The 21,156-nt window shown below is 41.1% G+C and overlaps 2 protein-coding genes across 2 annotated transcripts; both read right to left on the bottom strand.

Moving 5' to 3' along the window:
* Positions 1-471: 471 nt before the first annotated feature.
* pde6d (phosphodiesterase 6D, cGMP-specific, rod, delta) lies at positions 472-14,924 on the bottom strand. Its single transcript, XM_086145678.1, has 5 exons — positions 14,662-14,924; positions 5,327-5,415; positions 3,768-3,893; positions 2,578-2,683; positions 472-1,787 (listed from the first exon to the last, which is right to left on the bottom strand). The coding sequence occupies exons 1-5, from the start codon at positions 14,709-14,711 to the stop codon at positions 1,706-1,708; spliced, it is 453 nt and encodes a 150-aa protein (XP_086001804.1). The 5' UTR covers positions 14,712-14,924; the 3' UTR covers positions 472-1,705.
* Positions 14,925-17,272: 2,348 nt separating this feature from the next.
* On the bottom strand, positions 17,273-20,182 carry rpl36 (ribosomal protein L36). The gene is made up of 4 exons (XM_086145664.1): positions 20,118-20,182; positions 19,108-19,202; positions 18,307-18,441; positions 17,273-17,398 (listed from the first exon to the last, which is right to left on the bottom strand). Exons 2-4 carry the CDS (start codon positions 19,198-19,200, stop codon positions 17,309-17,311), a joined length of 318 nt encoding a protein of 105 aa, XP_086001790.1. The 5' UTR covers positions 19,201-19,202; positions 20,118-20,182; the 3' UTR covers positions 17,273-17,308.
* Between the last annotated feature and the right edge of the window lie 974 nt (positions 20,183-21,156).

The following is a 21,156-nucleotide window of genomic DNA, read 5'->3' as shown; positions in this document are numbered from 1 at the left end:
ACTTTGCGTCAGTTATTCTGACTGATTCTGGATTTTTGTAGACAGCCATGATATATGGGCATTAAAAAAAAATCATAATTGTTAAATTTATGCAACAAATCTGGAGACAAGTTTTATTCTTCAAGTCCTGATACTGTTAAGGATCTGTGACAAGATGTTGCATAGTGACATCTTTTTAACAATAATGTTCACTTTAAAAATCAATATACCACCAAATGAGTTTATAACTAACAGGAGAAATATCAATGTTGAATAAATCTGGACAGTTTGGTATTGTGCTAATAATTAAAAAAAATGCCAATCAATGTCTATTGACATCATTATTCAAATTCAATGAAATTAGACGACAACGTCAAACGTCCTTACAGTCCTGGTGCTCTGTTGGGAATGTGGATTAAACAGATGGAGAAATCTATTGACTGGAATCTTAGATTTAAATGTGGCACAAAAAAAACAAATGCACACATGTAATTATTACAACATTTGGATGATTTTAATCCACAACTCAGGTCATATTAAAACACAAGTCTATTTTACACAGCTCAGTTAGCAGCTAAGAAAAACAAGCAAATACACCACAGCCGTCATTTGAGGGGGAAGCAAAGCTGTAGATAGTCATGACAAAATGCAAACTGGTGACATTTGGGTGGCGTCTGGGCCAAAGTTGTAAACCGGTGAACTAAATGATGCGCAGTTTGAACTGTAATAGATTTAATCTAAATGTGAAGGCTTCAAACAAATTTGAAAATACGAGAACGATATTGACAATTCCAATTGTTGATGAATGTTCTTTAAAAACACATACTTCATCAGGTTTATTACCCCCCAAACACAACAGATGAGAAGCACTCCGGCCGCTGTGATGGTCGACTGGAATTAGAAAAGAAAACAAAAATGCCCCCCCCCCCATTCCGCTACATCAAAAACCCCAGCTCTAGACGTAGTCAGGAAGTGTTTGACCATTAGAGGACGGTGTGTTTCTCTGCAGAAGCAGCCCGAGGAGGCAGCTCCTTCAGAGGGCTGCTTCGGCCTCACAGAGACCACCATTAAGCTCTCGGGCAGTTTCCTGCCCCCCTGGCAGCAGCTAAAAGGAATCCGAGGGCACCACTGCAACGGAACACAGCCGGAGGGGTGGGGGTTGCGGGTTGTTTATTAACAGGCTGCATCTTCCCTCAACACTGATGTGCAGCTCGGTGTTGGAACGGAGAGATCAGCTGACAGAAGGTTACACTGCTAATGTTCAGTTCCTGAGTAAATGCAACCTCGGAGTTGGAATGCAGAATTTATCTTAAAAATAACAGCAACAAAAAAAAAAAAAAAAAAAAAAGCAGAAATTGTGTCATTTACAGAGTGGCCCCCTGGCTGACTTCGATTGGTGTTAATGTATTTACAATGAAACAGTCTGTGGGGAGGGGGCAGAGAGAGGTGACTCCTTGAACGGAGGAAACTAGGCGGAGTCCTCTCCCTTTTCCCTTCCCGTTCCTCCCAAGGTCTAAACGTTTTCAGGTCGACATTAAACAAGAGAACACCCAAACGCAACGCTCACTGTACCGACTGAGGGGTCAGAAGGATGCTGCCCCTCCCCCCATGCCCCCTTGAGTCACCAAATGAGCCGTTCACTGCTGTAAACTGTGGCTAAACGTGGTAATATGTAGACCTTGGCCAGACGTCAGCATGTCGGAAGGTGGAGTCGGGACACCAGAAGTCAGACATAGAAAAGCCGTACCCTGGAGGTGCTGACATGCAGGTCGTCGTCGTAGAACTTTGTCTCTATGATCACGTTACCACTGGAACACAAATGGGAAATGGTTCGAATCAGCAATCTGGGGCATCTGCTGCAACTGTACAACACATTAATACACGAGTTTGTGCTGTCATCAACACTGTCAATACAAGGTTTGATCAAAAATTCTCTTTATTATAAATACTATTCCTGGAGGGTTCCTCCGTCTTTACCAGAGATTTCAGGACCTCCCAGAGATTCTTAACTCAGACTCATTGCATCTGTTTGGAAACTCGATTGAAAAAACAGACTGAAATACATGGTAGAATGTGAAATTCAGAAGATGAAATTCCTGGTCAAGCTAAACCTACAATGAAAGTGGCATGAACTGTATTCTTTCAAGTAGCCAGGAGGGGGCGACTCAAATGGGCTGTGTGAGTCTAAAAGGCGTGATATTAACAGGGCTTCAACTAAACGGAAAGCAAATGTTGGGAGTCGACAGATGGCCCTGTCTTTTCTTTTTGCTCATGGAGTAAAACAGTGAACTAAATTGAATCAAATCAGTATCCTCAACGCATCCTGCAGCTCCACCAGACGGAGCCTCCTCCTCGCCCTCCTCCTCTGTGGGAGCTCTGCTAAGAAAACTGGTGCTGGGGTGTCAAATCTTTTCAGGGAGAAAATTTTCCTCAATGTTAAGCCCCCCCCCCCATTTTTTTTTTTTATTAATATCCCGCACCTGGTGAATAGGTCATTTGATTCCTTTCGCTGCTCCAGGAGGCACTGTGACCTTTGCTGTTGCACCATAAGTGTCGATTACACGAAAAGAGGCAAAGACAGAGGACGCCTGGACTCACGTTAGAACATTGGCTGGCATCATCTGGGACTCCGGGGCCGCTTCTATCAGGGACTGCCATGTGTTGGTGGAGTTGGGGATGACAAAGCCGAACTCAAAGAACCACTCTGGATCAGGGGACGCAGGGAGGAGTGTGAGTTAGTGCATCACAAATGCTACAAATATAGATTTCACAATTTTTGTCTCCCCCTCTCATCTCTGGTGGAAACCTGAAACACAAACATGTTGTGCAGGGATGGATGGTGCTTTTCCCAGGGGCCCTTTGCAACCTCTACAATGTACAGGAGGGCCTCACGGGGCCGCCACATACAAACACACAACTCACAATGAAGAGACAAGATCCTTGGCGAACTGAGGCGACTCACGTTCTCTAAGCCTCTAAAAATAAATTAAACGACTGAGAAAAATATATTTTAGATTCCTGCAGATTCTGCAGATTCAGGGGGGATAAGGGGAGTAATCAGACCTGGGCAAATGGATTTTCAAATTCAGTAACAGATGAGGTATATAACTATAAATACAAAGCATCAATTAAAATATAACAAATATAAAAGGAGGTATTTGGGAGTGTTCCAGGATGGGAATTGACAAGGTTTCTGTAAACCGAGGTCATCATTGATTCTACTTCCACTCTGGCACCAAACAGGAGTTAATAATTTCGGGTCCAGATGATTCTCAATGATCTCATAAAGAGTGCGGGCATCAACCTGAAAATATATCCTGAGTTAATGCACGGTGACCGTTGCACCCACCCCAAAAAAGAATGTTGCTGCGATAGCCGTTGCCTTAAGGTCGCAGTTTGACACACTTCTGAATAGCAGTCATTTTGTGAAATCACAATCAACGACGACTTTCCTCTGCAGCATCGATCCTTCCACTCGGCCTGAATCGATCCGTTGGGCCATGAGTGGTAGGATCAATCTCCTAATGCCTCAAAAAAAAAAAAACTCGGGGAAGTACCTGGTCATTTTTGCACAGGGTAAATGAATGGGCCTTTTTGATTTTTCTGTTTTATTTTTTTAAAATAATGTTGCATATTTTTGTACAGTGAGAAATTCTGGTCTTGATTCAAATGGTTTCTGAGATCCTACATTCGATCCGAGACAAATGCTATATAGGCATTACAATCGAACCGGCAGCCCTCTGATCGGACGGTTGTCCCGGTCAACAGTGAGCGTTTTGTCCAACTACCTTCTAGACACTGTCCCTTGAAGAAGACTTTCTGCTCCAGCCTGAACTTCTCCAGTTTCTCAGAAGAAGAGAAATTGAGTTCCCTGGAGACCGCTTTACACTTCAGGATCTTCTTGGGGACGCGGGCTGGAAAGACAGTGGAGAAAGAGAGTGAGGGAGCATGGTACAGGTAGCCATGGTGACAATTGCAGTTAATTGTTGTAAAGACTTGAATGGCTGTAGAGACAAAGGAATTGAGGCAGGTTCCAATTCAAGGTGATGATCAAAAGCCTAACTTTTGTTTCCGGGGCACTTTCCTATCTCTTTGCACTCAAAGGGACTCTGTGAAATTGACAAAAACGTGTCGGATCACGTGGACACCACCTGTGCGATGGCGTGTAACGTCTGAGCGGTCTCCAGCCCGAAGGCCCGCTCCGACAATGCTCTGCAGCGGCAAAAGAAGAAAACACACCGGTGACTATTCATAGACAGACCTACGCTAACTGTAAGTATTAATAGCAACTGCCGACGGGAGGATAAAAATGGATACAAACACTATTTGTGCCCTCAAATGACAGCTGATGAAAATAGATTTTTCTGATTATTTTCTCATGGCAATGGCTAAAAATTGCCTCTTACACAAACTGCAGGAGCCTTGCAGAACCTGGAACGACGATGTTTGATAACCACCGCGGGCTATATCATGGTACTGACAGTGAAACAGGATTTCAACTTGTCTGTCCTGCCTACATACTGTTGTGTATGACTGTGTCGCATGATTCAAATGTTCTCGCCAAAGTCTGCTTAAAGGCACGCATTTTCTATTTTAGACCAATGATTGCATTTTGGACACAAGATGTTTTTTTTTTTGGCTCCCGACCATCTCTGTGCTGTAAAAAGATCTTTCACAAGGAGATACAGACTTGAGACTCAGATAGGGAACACAGATTCTCATGGCGTTAGTATCCACTTAGTACTTTAAGTATTCCGTGTAACCAATAATGACTGCTCCACGCCATGTTCATCTGACTTGTTTTCTGTTTCATTTTGTAGCTTTTGATATGATAGTAGTTTCTAATCTGACATATAAAAGTCACTCCTCCATCCTTTTTTGGTAACTAATATCTTTAACTGACATCTATATTTTTAATATATCAGATATTGATAAATGTAAAGATATTAGAATAGCATTTAACTTTTAGTGCACTCGGGCAACTTCAAAACATTCAAAATGAGGTTGATATGAAATTCCTGAATGGCATTTATAGCAAAAATTATAGGAATATGTATATATACACATTTATCAACATTAAGATGCTGCAATTTCATGATAAGTTAATGTAAACATGTGGAGGTTTCAAAAGCACTGCAGAAAACTGCACATGTAAAAAACACTAATAATTTGTAACACTGATGGAATGATAATGTTCAGAGTTGTTTTCATTTATATAACTGATAAACATGGACTAGTAAAATATCCTATTTTAATAAGCTCTGTGTAAAAGAGATGTGGAAGTTATTGCAGAAAGAAACACTAGACGCACCATTACAAACCCCTCCACGTGGGAGAAAGGACATACCTTCATGTTCTACTCCTGGGACAGAGAGGTCCTCAGTTCCTTGCCATAGCACTTTGCCCGTCTCCGCATCTCGAAGGTTCATCCAGTTTCTGTCAGGAGAAGGTTAAGTGGTGATAATGAAAGCGGAGGGTCAGTTTGATCTGATGCCTGATGGATCTAAAAGTCTCAAGAACATGTCTTTTCACTGAATCCACTTTTTAAGCTAATGGATTTCAAACTTCCTGGATTGCTTGAAGGTAAAGACAGAAAGACAAGGCTTCCCAACCAGCACAGAGACACTGTCCCCTGATATCATTTTTTTGTCTTATCGACTTCATTTGTGTCCAGAATCATATCAATCCAGTTCCAGTGGGAGTTTTTCCATCCGACCACAGTTCTTATCAAATGAACTCTGTCAGCAAACAAGGCTAAGCAGTCACCGGAGTTCAACTCATGCACTTGGTGGACGCAACATTCCAGAAAAACTACCATTGATACCGAGACACAGCTCATTGTGTTTGAACTGAATGGCTGGTGATAGGGCTGAGCACCTTAAGGTGACCCCGTGTCCACGTGTGTCGCTGAAGAACGTGTAGATAAAGGTGTCCCCGCTTGCTGTTGCATCAGCCTGTCAGCTGTTTCTGATCACAGCAGTCACAACAAAAACAATGCGATGCGTCAATCACAGGCGCATACAAGGACCTGGAGCTGCCACCGGTCACTGAGACTCACTCTACTCAACTCGGCCAAGGCCATATTTAAAACGTCGATGGTGAAGCCATTACCCAGCATGCAATGCACTACAGATCCATCAGCTTACACACTAGGGAGGTATCGGAAAAGCACGGGCAATTTAAGGAGGCTTTAGGCATTAATAAGAGATGAGACGACAAAGTGAACCCTGATTTACCCTCACGGGCTCTGAGCAGCAAGCAGAAAGTGTTTGTGATACAAATGCTACTTAGCCAGAATGGATGCGATATGGCGGCATTGTTGCGAGATGATTGGTGACACTGTGGAACCTGGAAAAAGGGACAGGATGAAAGACGTAGAACTTTGTTTCACGCATTTCTGCATTGCGGTGGGCGTGAACTTTGCTAAAACCCAAAAAGTTAAAAATACACTACAGAAGGAAAGGGTGTCACCTGGAGGTTGTACGTGGGCAAACAAGAAGCAGGGACGATGGCAACCGCCCACACTGCACCATGTTTGTGTGTGAGCGATGGTGGTGGGGTAAATATGACTTCATCAGAAGGAGTAGCATTTAAAATAACTGCAGCAGGAGAGGTAAACGCAAGGAACAATGCTTGTTACAAATTTGTACAAAGACCCTCTAACTGCAGGACTGTACCAACAACCAGGCTCCCTTGGGTCCCCATAAATATCTTACTGACATTTCAGTAAAAAAAAAAAGACAAAAACAAAAATAAATACATAGAGTGAACACTAATACTCACAATATACTGCGTTTACACAACAGCTCAAGGTGAGTCATAGAGAAAGTGTTTATCTGATAACTCTATCTCTTTGAAATGACCATGTAGGATTACTTATGTAAACAAGTACAGTCATTACTTTTTTTGCTTCGTCCAAACTGCGTTTACTGTCACGACAAACACCTTCCTTTCTGTTTTAGTCTCTCTTTGTAACACAAGCAGTAGTAAGTAGTAAGTACTACTCTTTTATCTTCCATGTCAGATATACTAAAACCCAACCGAAAGTCTTCCGGTTACCATTCCGTGTTTTCCCAGTGTTCATTCATTCATTTATTTATTATCTAGCAGGGTACACCCTGAACCAGTCTCAGCCAAGCGACACACAACCATTCACTCTCTCATTCAAAGATCTAAGCAATTTAGGGTCTCAAATGGACCTACTGCATGTTTTCGGATGGTGGACTGAGGAAACTGGAGAACCCGGAGTAAACCAACGCAGACACAAGGCGAACAAGCAAACTTGTGACAGGCCCCCTCTTGGGATCGAACCAGGGTCCTTGTTCTCATGAGGAAGCCCCAACCACTGCATCACCCTGCTGCCTAATTTTCCGTCTTTATGAAATGTCATATGTGGGATTGAGATTGGCAGGAAAGACTGTCTCTCATCCCACTGTCAGCAGCCCCCCTCTTCCCAAATGAACAGGATAAGCAGTGTAGATAATGAATGGATTAAATCATACAGCTCACAGCGGTCATTCAACTCACCAATGACCTCCTTATGGCAGCTGAGTCTGGACTCCTTACCATCCTCATTCTCCTCAACCTGAGTGCAGCCTTCAATTCCATCTGTCACACCACCCTTCTTAGCAGGCTATCGTCCATCGGCATCACCCGCACTCCGTTAGACTGGTTAAAGCCTTACCTACCTGGTTGATTCAACTTAAATCTTTCAAATTCATCCCTTCACCCCATCACTACAGGTGTGTGACAGAGCTCCACAGAGCCCCGGGGCCCGTCCTCTTCATCATCTTCGTTCGTCCCCTCTGCAACATCTTCTGCAAATTCAACATTCAACACAAAACCCCAGTTCACTGTCACACCCACCTTGCTCACTGATTGCATCTCCAAAATAAGAACCTTGTTCACCCTAAACTTTCTCAATTTGAGCGGTGACAAAACCGAGGTTCTCATCTGCACAAAATCCAATTTACCCCCCTCCCCCCGCCCTCCCACATTGCCGCCATCCTTGTCCACAGCCTCATCACCTCCCGTCTGGACCACTGCAACTCTCTGCTCTTCGGCCTCACTCACAAATCCCTTCATAAACTTCTACTGGTCCAGAACCCAGCTGCCCGTATCATCACTCCAACTCCCTTCCTCCACCACATCACGCCTGTCCTCCAACAGCTCCACTGGCTCCCTGTTCAGTTTGGTATTCAATTCAAAATCCTCTTGTTAACATTCAAGACCACCCACAACCTCGCACCCCTATTCCTGTCCAACCTCCTCCATGTTTCAAACCCCTCTCGCTCCGTCAGATCCCCTTCCTCCTTGTCTGTCCCCAGAGCAAAGCATTTTGATCCCCATTCCTTGAATTCATTACCACCCCAATTCACTTCAAATCACTACTCAAAAACCCATCCGTTTAAAGCTACTTATTCCACCTGACACCCAATGCTGTCACTTTATTTATTTATATGTGTGTGTATATATTTTATATATGGATAGGTGTGCATCTATGTTTTTTTAAACCGCTTTGTCACTTTTATCGTTTTATCTTCATTGTTTCTTTGAATCTGTATTTGTGTATTTGTATATTTCTGAACATTGAGTGTTGAATAAGACACCTTGAATAAAATTTATTGTTTTCATCATATTTTGATGCGTGTTTTGCTATGCTAAAATCACGAGATACCACAGGTTGGAGCTTCATCTGCTTAAAGCAGGCAGCACGAGAAAACTCCCACCTGTCGGCCCGCCGGCAAGACACTCGGTAATGCCAACTAAAGCCGGAGAAGTCCAGCCCTGTCCTCAGCTGTCAGACGGACGGCGCCCCGTGTTCCAGAAGATTCTCCACTCAGCATCCTGTCACACTCAGGCACTACTTAGTGTCACGCACACACTTGACTCCAAACCATCTGTGAGGCCTTTACCCGCCGCCCACTGCTGCCCCTCCCCCATCAACGCCACAATTACCTCCTAAACAAACTCAAAACTGTTACAGGGGCCTGTTTTTTTTTCCTTTCCGTTTGCCATTTGTCCAAGTCAAAGCCCTGGGCTTTGAACAGCACCTGTTTTAAAGATGAAATAGTTCAAAGTTCTGCCTCCATAATACACCCCAACCACCTTCATTCTGCAGCAGGGCTTGGGGATACAGCAAAAACTAATCTAATAATATTCATTTGCCATTGTTTGATTACTGATTTGCAAAATAATGTTTGCTTCAGGACAAAAGCCATGCGTCTAATTCACATTGCAAATTCATGAGGTAAATATTTCAATTCAATCATTTCGAGAACTTTTTCCTCACTCGACATTAAGTTGAAGTAGATCCTCTGGGTTTTTGAAATGCCTTGCGTATGTTTGTGATTGTACGGTCACTTTTGCAGAGTTTTGAGGGTGTGTAGGAGCCAGTTCATGTGGTTTTATAAATTGTAACCCTTTAACAAGTGAAAATAAAGCAGTTTGTCAAAAAACCCTCTGGTATATATACCACAAGCTGGGTAAAAATGTAATAAAATCAACAAATTACCAATCTAGGTTTGTGGCAGTTTTCTTTTGGAACGTAAAAGAATATGAATTGAAAACATAAATAAATAATACTGTTTTTTTTTTGTTTTTTTTTGTATTAACATAATTTAACCTTCTCCAGGCAGATGTTGCAGATTTGCGACAGCCAAATATCAGATTTTTCCTGCAACTACAACTTAATTTGAGCGTGAGAGGGTTAATATCTAATAGCAAATCCCACTTGACTTTGGGCTCAGAAGTGGGTTTTTATCCGGGACTGGTCACCTGTCAATCACACGGTGGCATATTGAGACATCTAGCCATTCATATTCTTGTTCACGCCTATGGACAATTTAAGAGTCTTCAATGCTCATGGACTATGGGAGGAAGACGGAGAACCAGGAGAACCTGGAAAACATGATGACTCCACGGAGAAAGAACCAACTGAACCTGTGGAATTGGGAACAGCGACCATGAAACCGCAAAATATGGACTATTCATGCACCTCTCTCAGCATCTCCCTCCCAAACCACCTGACCTCCAACCCCCAACTCCCAAACCTCCCCCGCTGTCTTTCTAGTAAAGTGTGCTGACTTGAACTGTCTAATCCTCTCAAGTCTAACTTAATCTACTCTCCATCAAACTCGTCATCATCCACACCTTCCAGAACAATCCAAGGCTTGCAGTAGTAACCGCAATCACTATCCAGCAAAAATGATTTAGAACTTCCCCGCAGAAATAAGCAAAAAAAAAAAAAAGAGCATTTAACAAACGCAACTCAGCAGAAAATCATTTAACGGTTTACCAATTACTTATCTAAATATCAGTAGGGGACAAAAAGCAATAAAGTGATAACTGGGGTGCAATCAAAAATGTTTTTATCTAAATTTCCAGCGGATCATTTAATTAATATCTAAAATGTCTATTCAATTATTCCCTCCGACAGAAAGCCTTTATAACAGCAGTAATAACAGACTGCAGGCACACAGCTGACGGCTGTTGTGTATGAATATATATTTTGAATTAATAAAAAAAAAACAGCCTGCTAAATTCTACAATCATACATTTAAAGCCAAACACAACAAACGTGTGGCCTTATGTTACTTGGCTCCCCCCCTTTGAGGCTAGCCTCCCCAGGGTCTGTTGCACATGTAAGTGTGTGTGTGTGTGTGTGTATATTTGCCAGGGTGACTGCAAAAAAAAAAAAAAAAAACAGCAAGCAGTGTCAGATCATACACACTACACACACATATACACACACACACACACACACACACACAGGTTAATGAGCCCCCCATGACAACCTTTCTGTCAGTGTTTAGTCTGCGATATTTTTAAAGACAGGTTAATGGCTTACTTTGTTCCAGCCTTAGCCTTTACTGGAGGCAGATGGAAAAGTTCTTCCAGACACTCAGGTTGAGGCTGCAGACTCTTTCCGAGGAAGCGCTGACTTGAGTCTCTGCGGCTAAATTTGAACCCATTTCCCTCCAAAGCTGGGCAATCTTGTCCTTTCTACAAAATTAGTTCATTCATTTGAGCTGTTCCAACACCCTCTGCGTGAGGATGCTCTTTATTGAATTATTTAAAATACACGCAATATTTTTCACAGCTTTAGAGATCCGGAAAAGTACTTTTACACAATGATTACTTTGGAGTTGTACTTGAAGAAGGAGAGGTCAAAATGCCCTTCCTAAAAAGCAGGAAATTATCTCTCAAGACAGAGACATTGTTTAAGCACTGTCTCGGGCTCTAAAACTGAACAATCGACTGAATCATCTCTGATCTAGGTGAAGGAAATAAGTGTTGGTTGTGGTCCTTATGGAATTTTTTTAGAGGTAGAAGCTGAGAGTTAGAGTTGGTTACACTCTCCAACCCTCTGACCAAAGCACCGTGTTTCAGTCCAGCCCAAAGAGCCTCTGGCTGTTTTATTTTCAGCCAGTTAAACAAATCTCTGCAGATCCAAAATCTTTGCTTCTTGGAGGCAGAACCGAATGGTTCTGCTCATGCCCGTGGGCGTCTTTTATTTCCTGTCAGCGGGGGCTGCAGAACGACCGCAAAACTGATTTGAATGACACTGTTTTCGGTGTATCGGAGGAGAAACACGCTCAAGTTTTTCTTTTCTTTCACCTTCTTTCACACTGAGACTTTAGTCATTTTGTCTGCCATTTCCCAGAAAATACCACACAATATAATTTCAAATGGCATCAGTTCTGAATCTGGGCGCCAGCTCTCTGGACAACCATATTTTTTAAAAGCATTTCAAAACTAAACAAAAAAAAAACTCTCACTGTTGATTTATACATGAATAGCTTATTACAATCCATACACTTGAAAGGCGATACGAAGCTGATGCAGAATTGCTTAAATAAGGCTGGACAGGCAGAAGGCAGTAAATCCCTGTTCCTCTAAATCGTGGATTTAGGAATTACCACACAACGGGAGCGGAGGCCACAAAACGGACACGCCACTCACGTGACACATCTCATTCGCATATGTTGGAGACTCATGTTTTGCATTGCTAGAAAGCACTGAGCCTCAACTCCTGCTCAACTCCTCTTATGTAATATGGCACACAGCAGCTCGCCTTCTCGGCCCCGCTCCCAAAGCAGAGCTCGGGCGCAGAAGAGGTCCGACCTGCTTTTAACAAGCATTCTAAAACAATGTTGGGAAGAAAAAAGAATTAATATTAAAACAAACTCGACAGTTATAGAAGCACTTCAGCAGTGAGCAGGACACACAGTGGAACTTTTTGAAACGGTTTGAATATATAAACGAAAACATGACGTGGCCAATTTCCACATTAAAAACCCTTATATAACAGCAGCAGTTTTGTGTGTTGCTTGAACAATTTGCCAGTGAAATCATAAGGTTTGCAAAAACAAACACACACACACACACACACACACACACACACACACACACACACACACAAGTAAATGTGAAAGGACATGGCTTTAAATAGGCGTAAAAAAATAAAAATCAAATAGGGGTCCAAAGAAGCAGGAAACTCCGTTTTGAATGGAAGCACTGTAACAGACAACCCAAGACTCACAGTCACACAAAAAGCGTGCTTTGAGGGACCCAACTCTCAAAAGGTACCCGCCTTATGAATTTTCCAAATGAAGTGCAGGCAAAAAGTTGACCAGAGGCCAAAGCAGCTCATTGGACAAGGGTTACAATTCGCAACCACTTCCTGATGGCTTACTCCTCGCAGGACGGATATACTTCCAATCATACACGGACAGTCAGGCATTGGTGTGGTTTGCACCACCACAGAATTCTTATTAGAGTCTGCACCCTCGGGGTCGATGGCATACTTGGCATCTACTCTTGAAGATCTAAAAGCATGACTGGCAGCAATTCGCTGTCCAGGGTGCTGAAGCTGGGCCCGTTCAACCAGGCAAAAGTGGCAGGGACTGTTTTTAGGAATTAATTCTGCTTTCAGGATTCAATTGGTTTGCAATGTAATGATTGAGAAAAATTGGGGTTTTTGTCTTAAAGCAATGAAAACAAATAACCTGTGTAGTAAGAAATTGATAACTGAACAGAAAAAGAGGAAGGAATTGCTGAAAAAAAGGCAAGAACTGATTCTGTTAGAAGGCGTTCTCTGAAAAGAGCAGATATTTATGAATCGGCTGTGACTGTTCAGACAGATGGGCAATCAAAAGTCTGGGTCCAAAACAAAGCTGTCTCCTGGAGAAATTGTGTGACAGCACAATGTAAAATTAACACAAGCACAGTTTTCTTTTATCAGATGGATTATCAAACAAGCTGATACCAGTGTATCAATGAAAAGCTGATATCAAGTAATGAGAAATCAAGCTCTAACTCACAAGCACAGGTATATTCTGGCGACCTGGTGATTTGGACCAGACAATTAATAATATTAGAGAGAAATGTCCTGGTAAACTTTGGTTTTCCCCTCAATAAATCTAACATGGATTTAGGATAATAAACTGTGTGCTCACTAGTGACCAATAAAACTAACAAAAACCCCTGAAGTACTGGGGAAAAAAAATACTAATAAAAATCGAATACTTCATAATAGCAGCTTTTTGAAACAATCAGTTAACAATCACTTGAAATTTGAAAATAATTACTCAAATACTAGATAAGAGTGTTTGAAAAAATTGGCAAGAAATTACCCTAAAATGACTGTGTACTTAATATTCATCATTTCTTTCTCATAACCCCCCCTAACTACTAGAATCACAGCAAGATAATGCAATTGCCATATTTTGAATATTTGAGGGACACCTCTGAAAGCAAAGCCTTTAACAACAATAAAAAATTATGGAAGATTCAAACTACTCCGGATTATTCAGAAGGCAAACAAGATTAATTGGCATTGCATATTTGATAAGTGACTTTTCCTTTCAATCTGATGATACAAGTGGATATTGGAAAAACTGTCAGGGACACTTTTGCGTTATGGTTAACAGAAGTTAGAATATACTTAATCAGAAAATTCACCAGATATTCATCTTCTGGTGTCAGCACTATATACATTCTTATGATCATCTTGACTGCGTGAAAACATCTCCTGTGTTTATATATGTATGTGTGTGTGTGTGTGTGTGTATAAAGGGGATACTTGATTGTTTTTTTTTTTTACCCCCCCATTTACTTTCATGCGAGTTAGATCCTCTGCTCAAGGCAATGCACCGAGAAGCCACGTAAGGTCTAGAAGTACTCGGTACTTCAGAAGTACTTTATCTACTGCAAAAGCCAGGAGTTTGTAAACACAGAAGTTGAAGTTTTGACTACCCGCGTCAGCCACTAACACCTCTGTCCACAGCCTGCAGCACTTTGCACCCCATTCTTGCAGCTCAGCAGCTAGCGGAAGCTGGCTAGCCTTAGGGAAATAAAAGCATTTCTCGCCGTCACTGAAATGTGAGCTAACGTTGCCCTGCCTTTTTATTACTGTGAGAGGAAATGTTCAAAAAAAACAACAAAAGAAAGCACAGGAAAAGTCGAGCTCCAGAAGTATCGTGGACAGGGAGGTCAAACTATCAGGCTAGCCTAAGCAGCTAGCTTACCATACTGTACCATGACAGTCCACAGTAACAAGATGTTGCTATTGCTAATGTCCGATAGCGGCACAAGGCGGGCACACACGGGTAATATCTCGCAACCGTTTCAAACAAATGCAGGACATTACCGAAACAGCGTCTTTCGCGAAAAGGATACAGTTTGAAGCCTTTCAAGATTTCCTTGGCCCTGTCTTCGTCTGAAGACATTTCAGAGACCGTATGTTTTTCGTCCCTCGCTGACAAAATCCAGACCCGGTGAAGCAACAACGCCGCTGTTTGTGTTAGCTTCACCTGTTAGCCGACGGCGACGCTAACTAACTTGCTGCCGCTGCCGATTCTAGCCGGAAAATTACATAAAGTATGTGTACTTAACTCTATATTGTTGAACCGCGGGTTAAGGCTGATCCGATAATGCAATCAGCTAAATATACCCAGCTAAAAGGCGGACAGTTAGCCTGGCCAATCAGGAGCACGGGTGAACAACAAACAGCCAATCATAAGCCGAGAATTAGATGTATGGGCGGGTGTAAACTGGATAGAGACGCGTCACCAGGGGCAACGGCACACGCACACAGACACGCGCACACATGAACGCACACACGCTGAGGGGCTTGTTCAGGACACAGTCATCTCAAAGTAGTCATGCAAGCTACTTTTTACGATAAAATAACCAACTAGATTGATTATCGACAGTCTTTTTGGTTTTTACATAACCTGCTCACAAATACGTCACAAATCAGTAGCGATGTGATTACTGTCAAATGGCAGTAATAAAAAAATTAGCACAAAATCGAAGTTAAGAGTTGCAAATGATGACTTGCTAGAGCTGAGGTTGGGGTAATATTAATAAATTGATTGATCAGTGAATATTTACGTTCTTTGATCAAGTCATCATTTTCTATGTGGGACATCTCAAAATCAGAATAAGAGAAACTTTATTTGTCCCCAAGGGACAGTTGGAGGGCACATGGAGTGGCAAAGTATCGTAGAATGGATCCAACATCAATAAATATATATTTAGACTAAAACTCTGAACTGAGGGTAATGCCATGAAAGTAATATATAATAGTAACTACATTTGATAATAATTACATTAACAGTCTGTGCCAATTTTATGAGCCCTCGTGAAGTGATACTTGTTTTCATTTTTCTACAGCATGTCATTGAGTCTCTGCTCATTTGTAAGTTGTTCTGCTCCTCCATCAGATCCAGTTTTAAGAGTTGAAGGTATCAGTAATGCCCTTACACCTGTGTAATTCCTCTGTCACAGTGAACTTACTGTCCTCGTGCACTTAGCAAGAGTGCACGATGAATCAGTGGTTCTGTCATCTCCCTGATCTCCAATCTCCTGTTTTGTTGTGAGTCCTCCACAAGCATTTATGCAAGTTGTGTTTGCGCATATGTGTGTGATTTTAAGTCATACCAAGTTAAGCATAAAATTACTGAACATCCGGCAGAGGTAAAATTAGGAGAACTCATCGTTTTCAAGGGCAAATGCCTACTGTAAAAGGAAAAAATGAAAAGAAGAAACAAACACATAGACTATATATGTTCATTTGAATTAGTTTAATAATTTTTCATGACTGAAAATTGTAATTTATGATCTAGTTGTCATTTTTATACGCAATGTGAAATGATACGATTTTTGTAAATCTTCCATTTCCTGATGACAGCAAAGCATTAGAATTTTCTAGCTATTTTCAAAGCATTTGTTTTTAAAATGTCAAAAAAACAACTTATTTGAAAAATCTGTACAATAATTTAGTAGGGTTGGACATGCATTTGGAAATTGGGGATTGATGTTTTCCAGTAGTGCTTCAAGTGTAATCCTGTGGACGGGATTGTAAAATACCAGTCTCATATTTACAAAGACAGGCCTTACCTTTGTCTGTCATCCAGTCACTCATGATTGAATGTCACTTTATTGTTTGAGCCAACAAATAACGGGATACATATTTATCTATTCAATCACGCATAACTATCTCGTACTTACCATGTCAATTATACTATCTTTGAACTGTTAATAAAATCTGCAAGCAGATCAACATTTTTCAACTTAAGATTGAAGTGGTGATAGTCATGTCAAGGTGTTATTACTGATTGACAGCTGAGGTTGACAGCTTAGTTTTTAAAAGGCAATGAGACTCCAGTGACATCACTTTCTATCAAAATTGCTAAACTAGGTTTGTTCATCTCTTGATCAAAAAAGCCTGATGGATGTGACCGAGGTATGAACAAGTCTGCAATACCACATGAAGCTTAAAAAAATAAGATAAAAATAGTTGGAATATTTTATTCTAAGCAACCTCTAAAAATAGATGGTCCAACGATTGAGACATTCTTGTGTTCTATCCGGAGCCCAGGCTACTTTTAGCTTGGCAGTGCAGCCAATGCAGCAGAACACCTTGTCGCATTTCTCCCGCAGCTTCCCTTTGTACATCACAAGGCTCCAGACACTGAATAATGGTGTTGGGAAAGTCAGGCTGAGCCAAAAATAACTAGCAGCCTTTCATGCGACAGCCACATTTAGAGCCGTCCCCAGAAAAAAGGTTCCAAAATGTGCCGTTTGTCAGTGCAGGGGGGGGTCAATCAGCACTTTCAGTCTCCACCAGACAGCAAGCAATCAAGCATCGTCTTCCACTTTTTCCACAATAGAATGCTGCCCTCCAATGTTTTTCCAGGTCACTGCACATTGGTTCAGTGTAATCCCGATTTCACATCCCAGCTGGACAAGTATGAGATTGCAAGAAGAACCAAGAGACAAAGTGTGAGTTTAATAGTTTTAACTTTTATTGACTGACAGTTTAGTCCTTCTTGGCAGCAGCCTTTCTCATGGCAGCCAGCACGTTGCTCAGCTCCTCCCTCTTTCTCTTGGCCCGAATGTGAGTGCCAATCTGTGAGAAAAAAAAGGGGGAGAATATCAAGAGGGAGCCCACTGTTGTTTGGCACCGTGTTCGTTCAAATGAAACACGGCACAAACTTAGTAGGGTTGACATATCTAATCTGAGATCGGTCTCATCCAGGGGACTGTCAGTAAAAAATAAGATGGACCATCAGTTTCCCAGTCAAGTGACTTAAAATTTCACTCATCAGGGGACATTTTTATCAAAACCCTAACAAATGGCAATTGACTATCATCTATTTTTGAACCGTCTTCTGTTCTCCCCAGCTCCTGTAATTTTTATAAACTGCTACTTCTTTCACACGCTTTGAAAACTGCGGCTTAAACAATGATGCGGCAAATTTATGGATTTTTTGAGGGCTAACGAGGTTCATGCTACCAAAACATTTAGCCTCATCACATCAGACCATAACATATCAGATCCCTTAAGAGGATGACTTTGTTGGTTTTAGTGCGCAGGACGACGACAAAGATAGCCTTCAGCTGGAGTGGGACAAAGCGGGGGTAGAAAATGGATCATCAGCCATATTACAAAAAACATTGCTTAAAAAAATTAATCCATATCACTCGACAAATTACCACCTGATTTTTTGATTTATTTTCAAAGAGTTATAGGGTGTTGGGGTTACCATGGTAACCTTTCAGAGACTTGTGATACCAAATTTTCCATAAAATGTACGTTCTGCAGAACATTTAATTGTTTCGAGCATTGATGACAGCACCAAAAACAAATAAACCCTTGTCATCAAATCAGTAAATAGTGAATATTGTAATTCTCACAAACAAGGACTCATATAAAGCCTGTTTAATAGAATGACTTCAATCCAGATGTGACCATCTTGGTCATTGACTTGGGCCAACAATCTATCTAGTACGGTCACTGCTTAACAAGATACTCACCCTCTTCTTGATGAACTTGAGAGCTCTTTTGTCCTTGGACACTTTGAGCAACTCCATGGCTCGTCTCTCATATGGGGCAAATCCGCACACTTCGCGAATTAGGTCCCTGACAAACTTGCTCTGTTTGGTCAGACGCTGCAGTGGAAAGAAAACCACTGTTAAACAGTGTTAGTAACCACTACTTCCTATATAGATACCACAAGACATTTCAACACCAGTATGCAGACCAATAATCGAATATCTATATATTTTGAGGCAGATTTGTAAATAGACTCAGGTGGTATTGGGGTGTTTTTATCGTGGCACATTTTTGTTATATCCCAATATAATATTTCACAACAATGCCAAGGTTCAGGGACACCATTCAGTTTGTTAAATCAAAAAATGTATACCAATTTAAATTAAGTTCTGCAGCACTTTTAGCACTGTAACATCTATTAGAACATTTTTCAAGAATGGGTTCCCACTTTAGAATTACTTGCTCTCGACAGGAGCAATAGCATGTCGAAGCATAGTAAGACACCACAGTTCATTGCTGCAGGTTTTCCCTTTCTGGGGTTATTTAGACATTAAGAGAGCCACATAGCTATACAAGTTTCATCTGAACAAAAAAAAAAATTAAAAGCTGAACACTAAGACTGAGAATGGAAAAACCTGCAGGAAAATGGAGAGAACAGGTATATCTAAGCAGACAAACTACAATATGAGAATTCTGGAGAACTTGTTTAATTTCAGTCCAATCATTGCACCAGGTTGCTTTGAATCACAGACCCAAGGTGTTGTTACAACATACATACTCACCCCACGCCGGCGACTGTGTTTGGGAGCAGTCACATTTTTCGTGACTTGGTGGCCTTTATTAAGGCCCACGGCCATGGGATAGCGAATTGCCATATCTGCAAGAGATCATACAACATTAGCACAAATCACACACCTTGGGAAGATACTCAGCAGCTCCTCTTTCATAGTGGTTATGCCATTTATTGCTCAAGAATTTAAGCACGTCATTCATAACGCATACCGGTGGAGATAACCATGAATTTTCTATAGCCAACCACTTCCTAACTACCTTTTGTCTGTAGAGTAGACGTTTCAAAACAGTTGTGTTTAACCTGCATGCTGGGGAGCAGCGAGCTTTAGAAAAACTAGCAACACTAATATTGCCTCTAATAATTCAAATGAAGGCACGCCTTCATGGTACGTTACGATTCAAAAGCGACGTCGTGCTAAAGGGACTGACACCAAATTCAAAAGCACAAATTTACTACAGAACGGAGAACGTGAGCGCAAGGTGTCCCAGATGCTACAATACAACCCAACTGACCAAGTGTAATTTCATTTTATATTAAGTGTTTAATTAGGGTGGTGTGACTGTCAGGACATCGGCGTAAGGCTGAATCGTGCTCCAAGAGTTAGACTTTGCTAAAATAACATCTACCCTGGACGCGGATGACTGGAGAATCCCAGGGCTACATGCTAACGGATTCTAAGTTGCAACTTAACTTCAAGAGCACTAAAAAAACAAATCATTTTGTGGCAATGCTGTGTATCACTAGTGAGAATAAGCCATAAATTCAGTGGCTAGGTACAATTAGCTGTCGGTGTGTTAAGCGTAGAATTCGAACTGAGGGAAGCTCATGTTGCAATTCACAATTTAGGCTAATATTTCATGCTCTGTCGTTCCAATATCAATCATGGACTTTTGTTGAAGTTAATATATCGTAGTAGTTAATATTAAGTCACAAGAAATAAGAGGATGGCGAAGATTGTGTATAGGATGTAGTTATAAGGTTCAAACATTGATTTCGTACCTGCTCTCTGTAATGGCGGTCAAGCCGGAAGGAATGTTAGCTGTGAGAGGCGGGGCATTAGAGGTTTTTTCCCGGAAGTCGGTGTGGCGAGTCAGGAAAGAGAGCGCCCCCTGCTGTCCGGAAGACCGGGGGGGGGGGTTATTCGATTAACAATGTCCAAGGAACGTCACTTCCTCTTGAAATTCCCCTTATAAAGTAAGAAAACATCCCTCCTTGGACAAATGTAGGATTTTTTTAATACAATTTTTTATTGAACACAAATAGTATAAACAGATAAATATATGTACAAAAACATGGCAAGTCAAGATCGAATGTCTATGATACAAAAGGGGATGAGGAAGTATAAGGACATTCGTTTTGTATGCATTCACTGAACAGTACGAGTTAACAGGATTAAAGGTTTGTGAGAAATGTTTAATTTTAGGAAAAAAAATGAATAAAAACAAATGAAATAAATAAATAAATGGCAAGGGGAATATGATACTTATTTAACTTGATGGTTCAAAGGGAACATCAGTCATAGAGCTGTATATTTTTCGGATTTTTTTTCCATAAGTTTTAAGGATTTTTAATATAATTCAAAATCCTTTAAGAAGAACGTAAAATTGGGGGAACATTTTTGCACTCGGTTTTTGTGTATGAAGAACTTGGCCAGGCCTAAAATAATATTGACACAGAGTTCATCTCTTTTGTTGCGTAAAAGTAAGACAAATGTTCTATCATCTCTTGAGAAAGAAATTGGTGACGATGGAAATTTGTAGGACAAATTTAGGTTGTTCAGAGAACAGAGATGTGATGACTACAGCCAGTAGTCTAGAGTTTATAATCATATATATGGATCACACATTAATTATCCGTTGCAATATTTTGACATAGATATATCTTATATACATTATTAGTATTTTCTAAATCGCTTTTTTCAAATTATGAAACCATTGACAGTCCTTCATCAGACAGATACACATTTGTATTAAGATCTGAAATAATCATTAAATATTATTATATTAAATGATATTAATACTCAATTTATTCTCAATGA

This window comes from Fistularia commersonii, chromosome 1, assembly GCF_037954325.1.
Source record: "Fistularia commersonii isolate RoL2024-O1a breed Wild chromosome 1, RoL_Fcom_v1.0, whole genome shotgun sequence".
NCBI lineage: Eukaryota > Metazoa > Chordata > Actinopteri > Syngnathiformes > Fistulariidae > Fistularia > Fistularia commersonii.
Note: the sequence above shows the minus strand (reverse complement) of the source record. Positions and strands in the feature narration are given on the sequence as shown.

Bases quoted from the DNA above. Each gene is read 5' to 3' on its own strand.
- rpl36 (XM_086145664.1), bottom strand. From the start codon at position 19,200: ATGGCAATTCGCTATCCCATGGCCGTGGGCCTTAATAAAGGCCACCAA. The intron at 18,442-19,107 runs GTGAGTATGTAT...TTTCCACTGCAG, and splicing joins AACACAGTCGCCGGCGTGGG to CGTCTGACCAAACAGAGCAA. The intron at 17,399-18,306 runs GTGAGTATCTTG...TTTTTCTCACAG, and splicing joins TCAAGTTCATCAAGAAGAGG to ATTGGCACTCACATTCGGGC.
- pde6d (XM_086145678.1), bottom strand. From the start codon at position 14,711: ATGTCTTCAGACGAAGACAGGGCCAAGGAAATCTTGAAAGGCTTCAAA. The intron at 3,894-5,326 runs GTATGTCCTTTC...CTGTCTTTCCAG, and splicing joins CCCAGGAGTAGAACATGAAG to CCCGCGTCCCCAAGAAGATC. The intron at 1,788-2,577 runs GTGAGTCCAGGC...TTTGTGTTCCAG, and splicing joins ATGCCAGCCAATGTTCTAAC to TGGTAACGTGATCATAGAGA.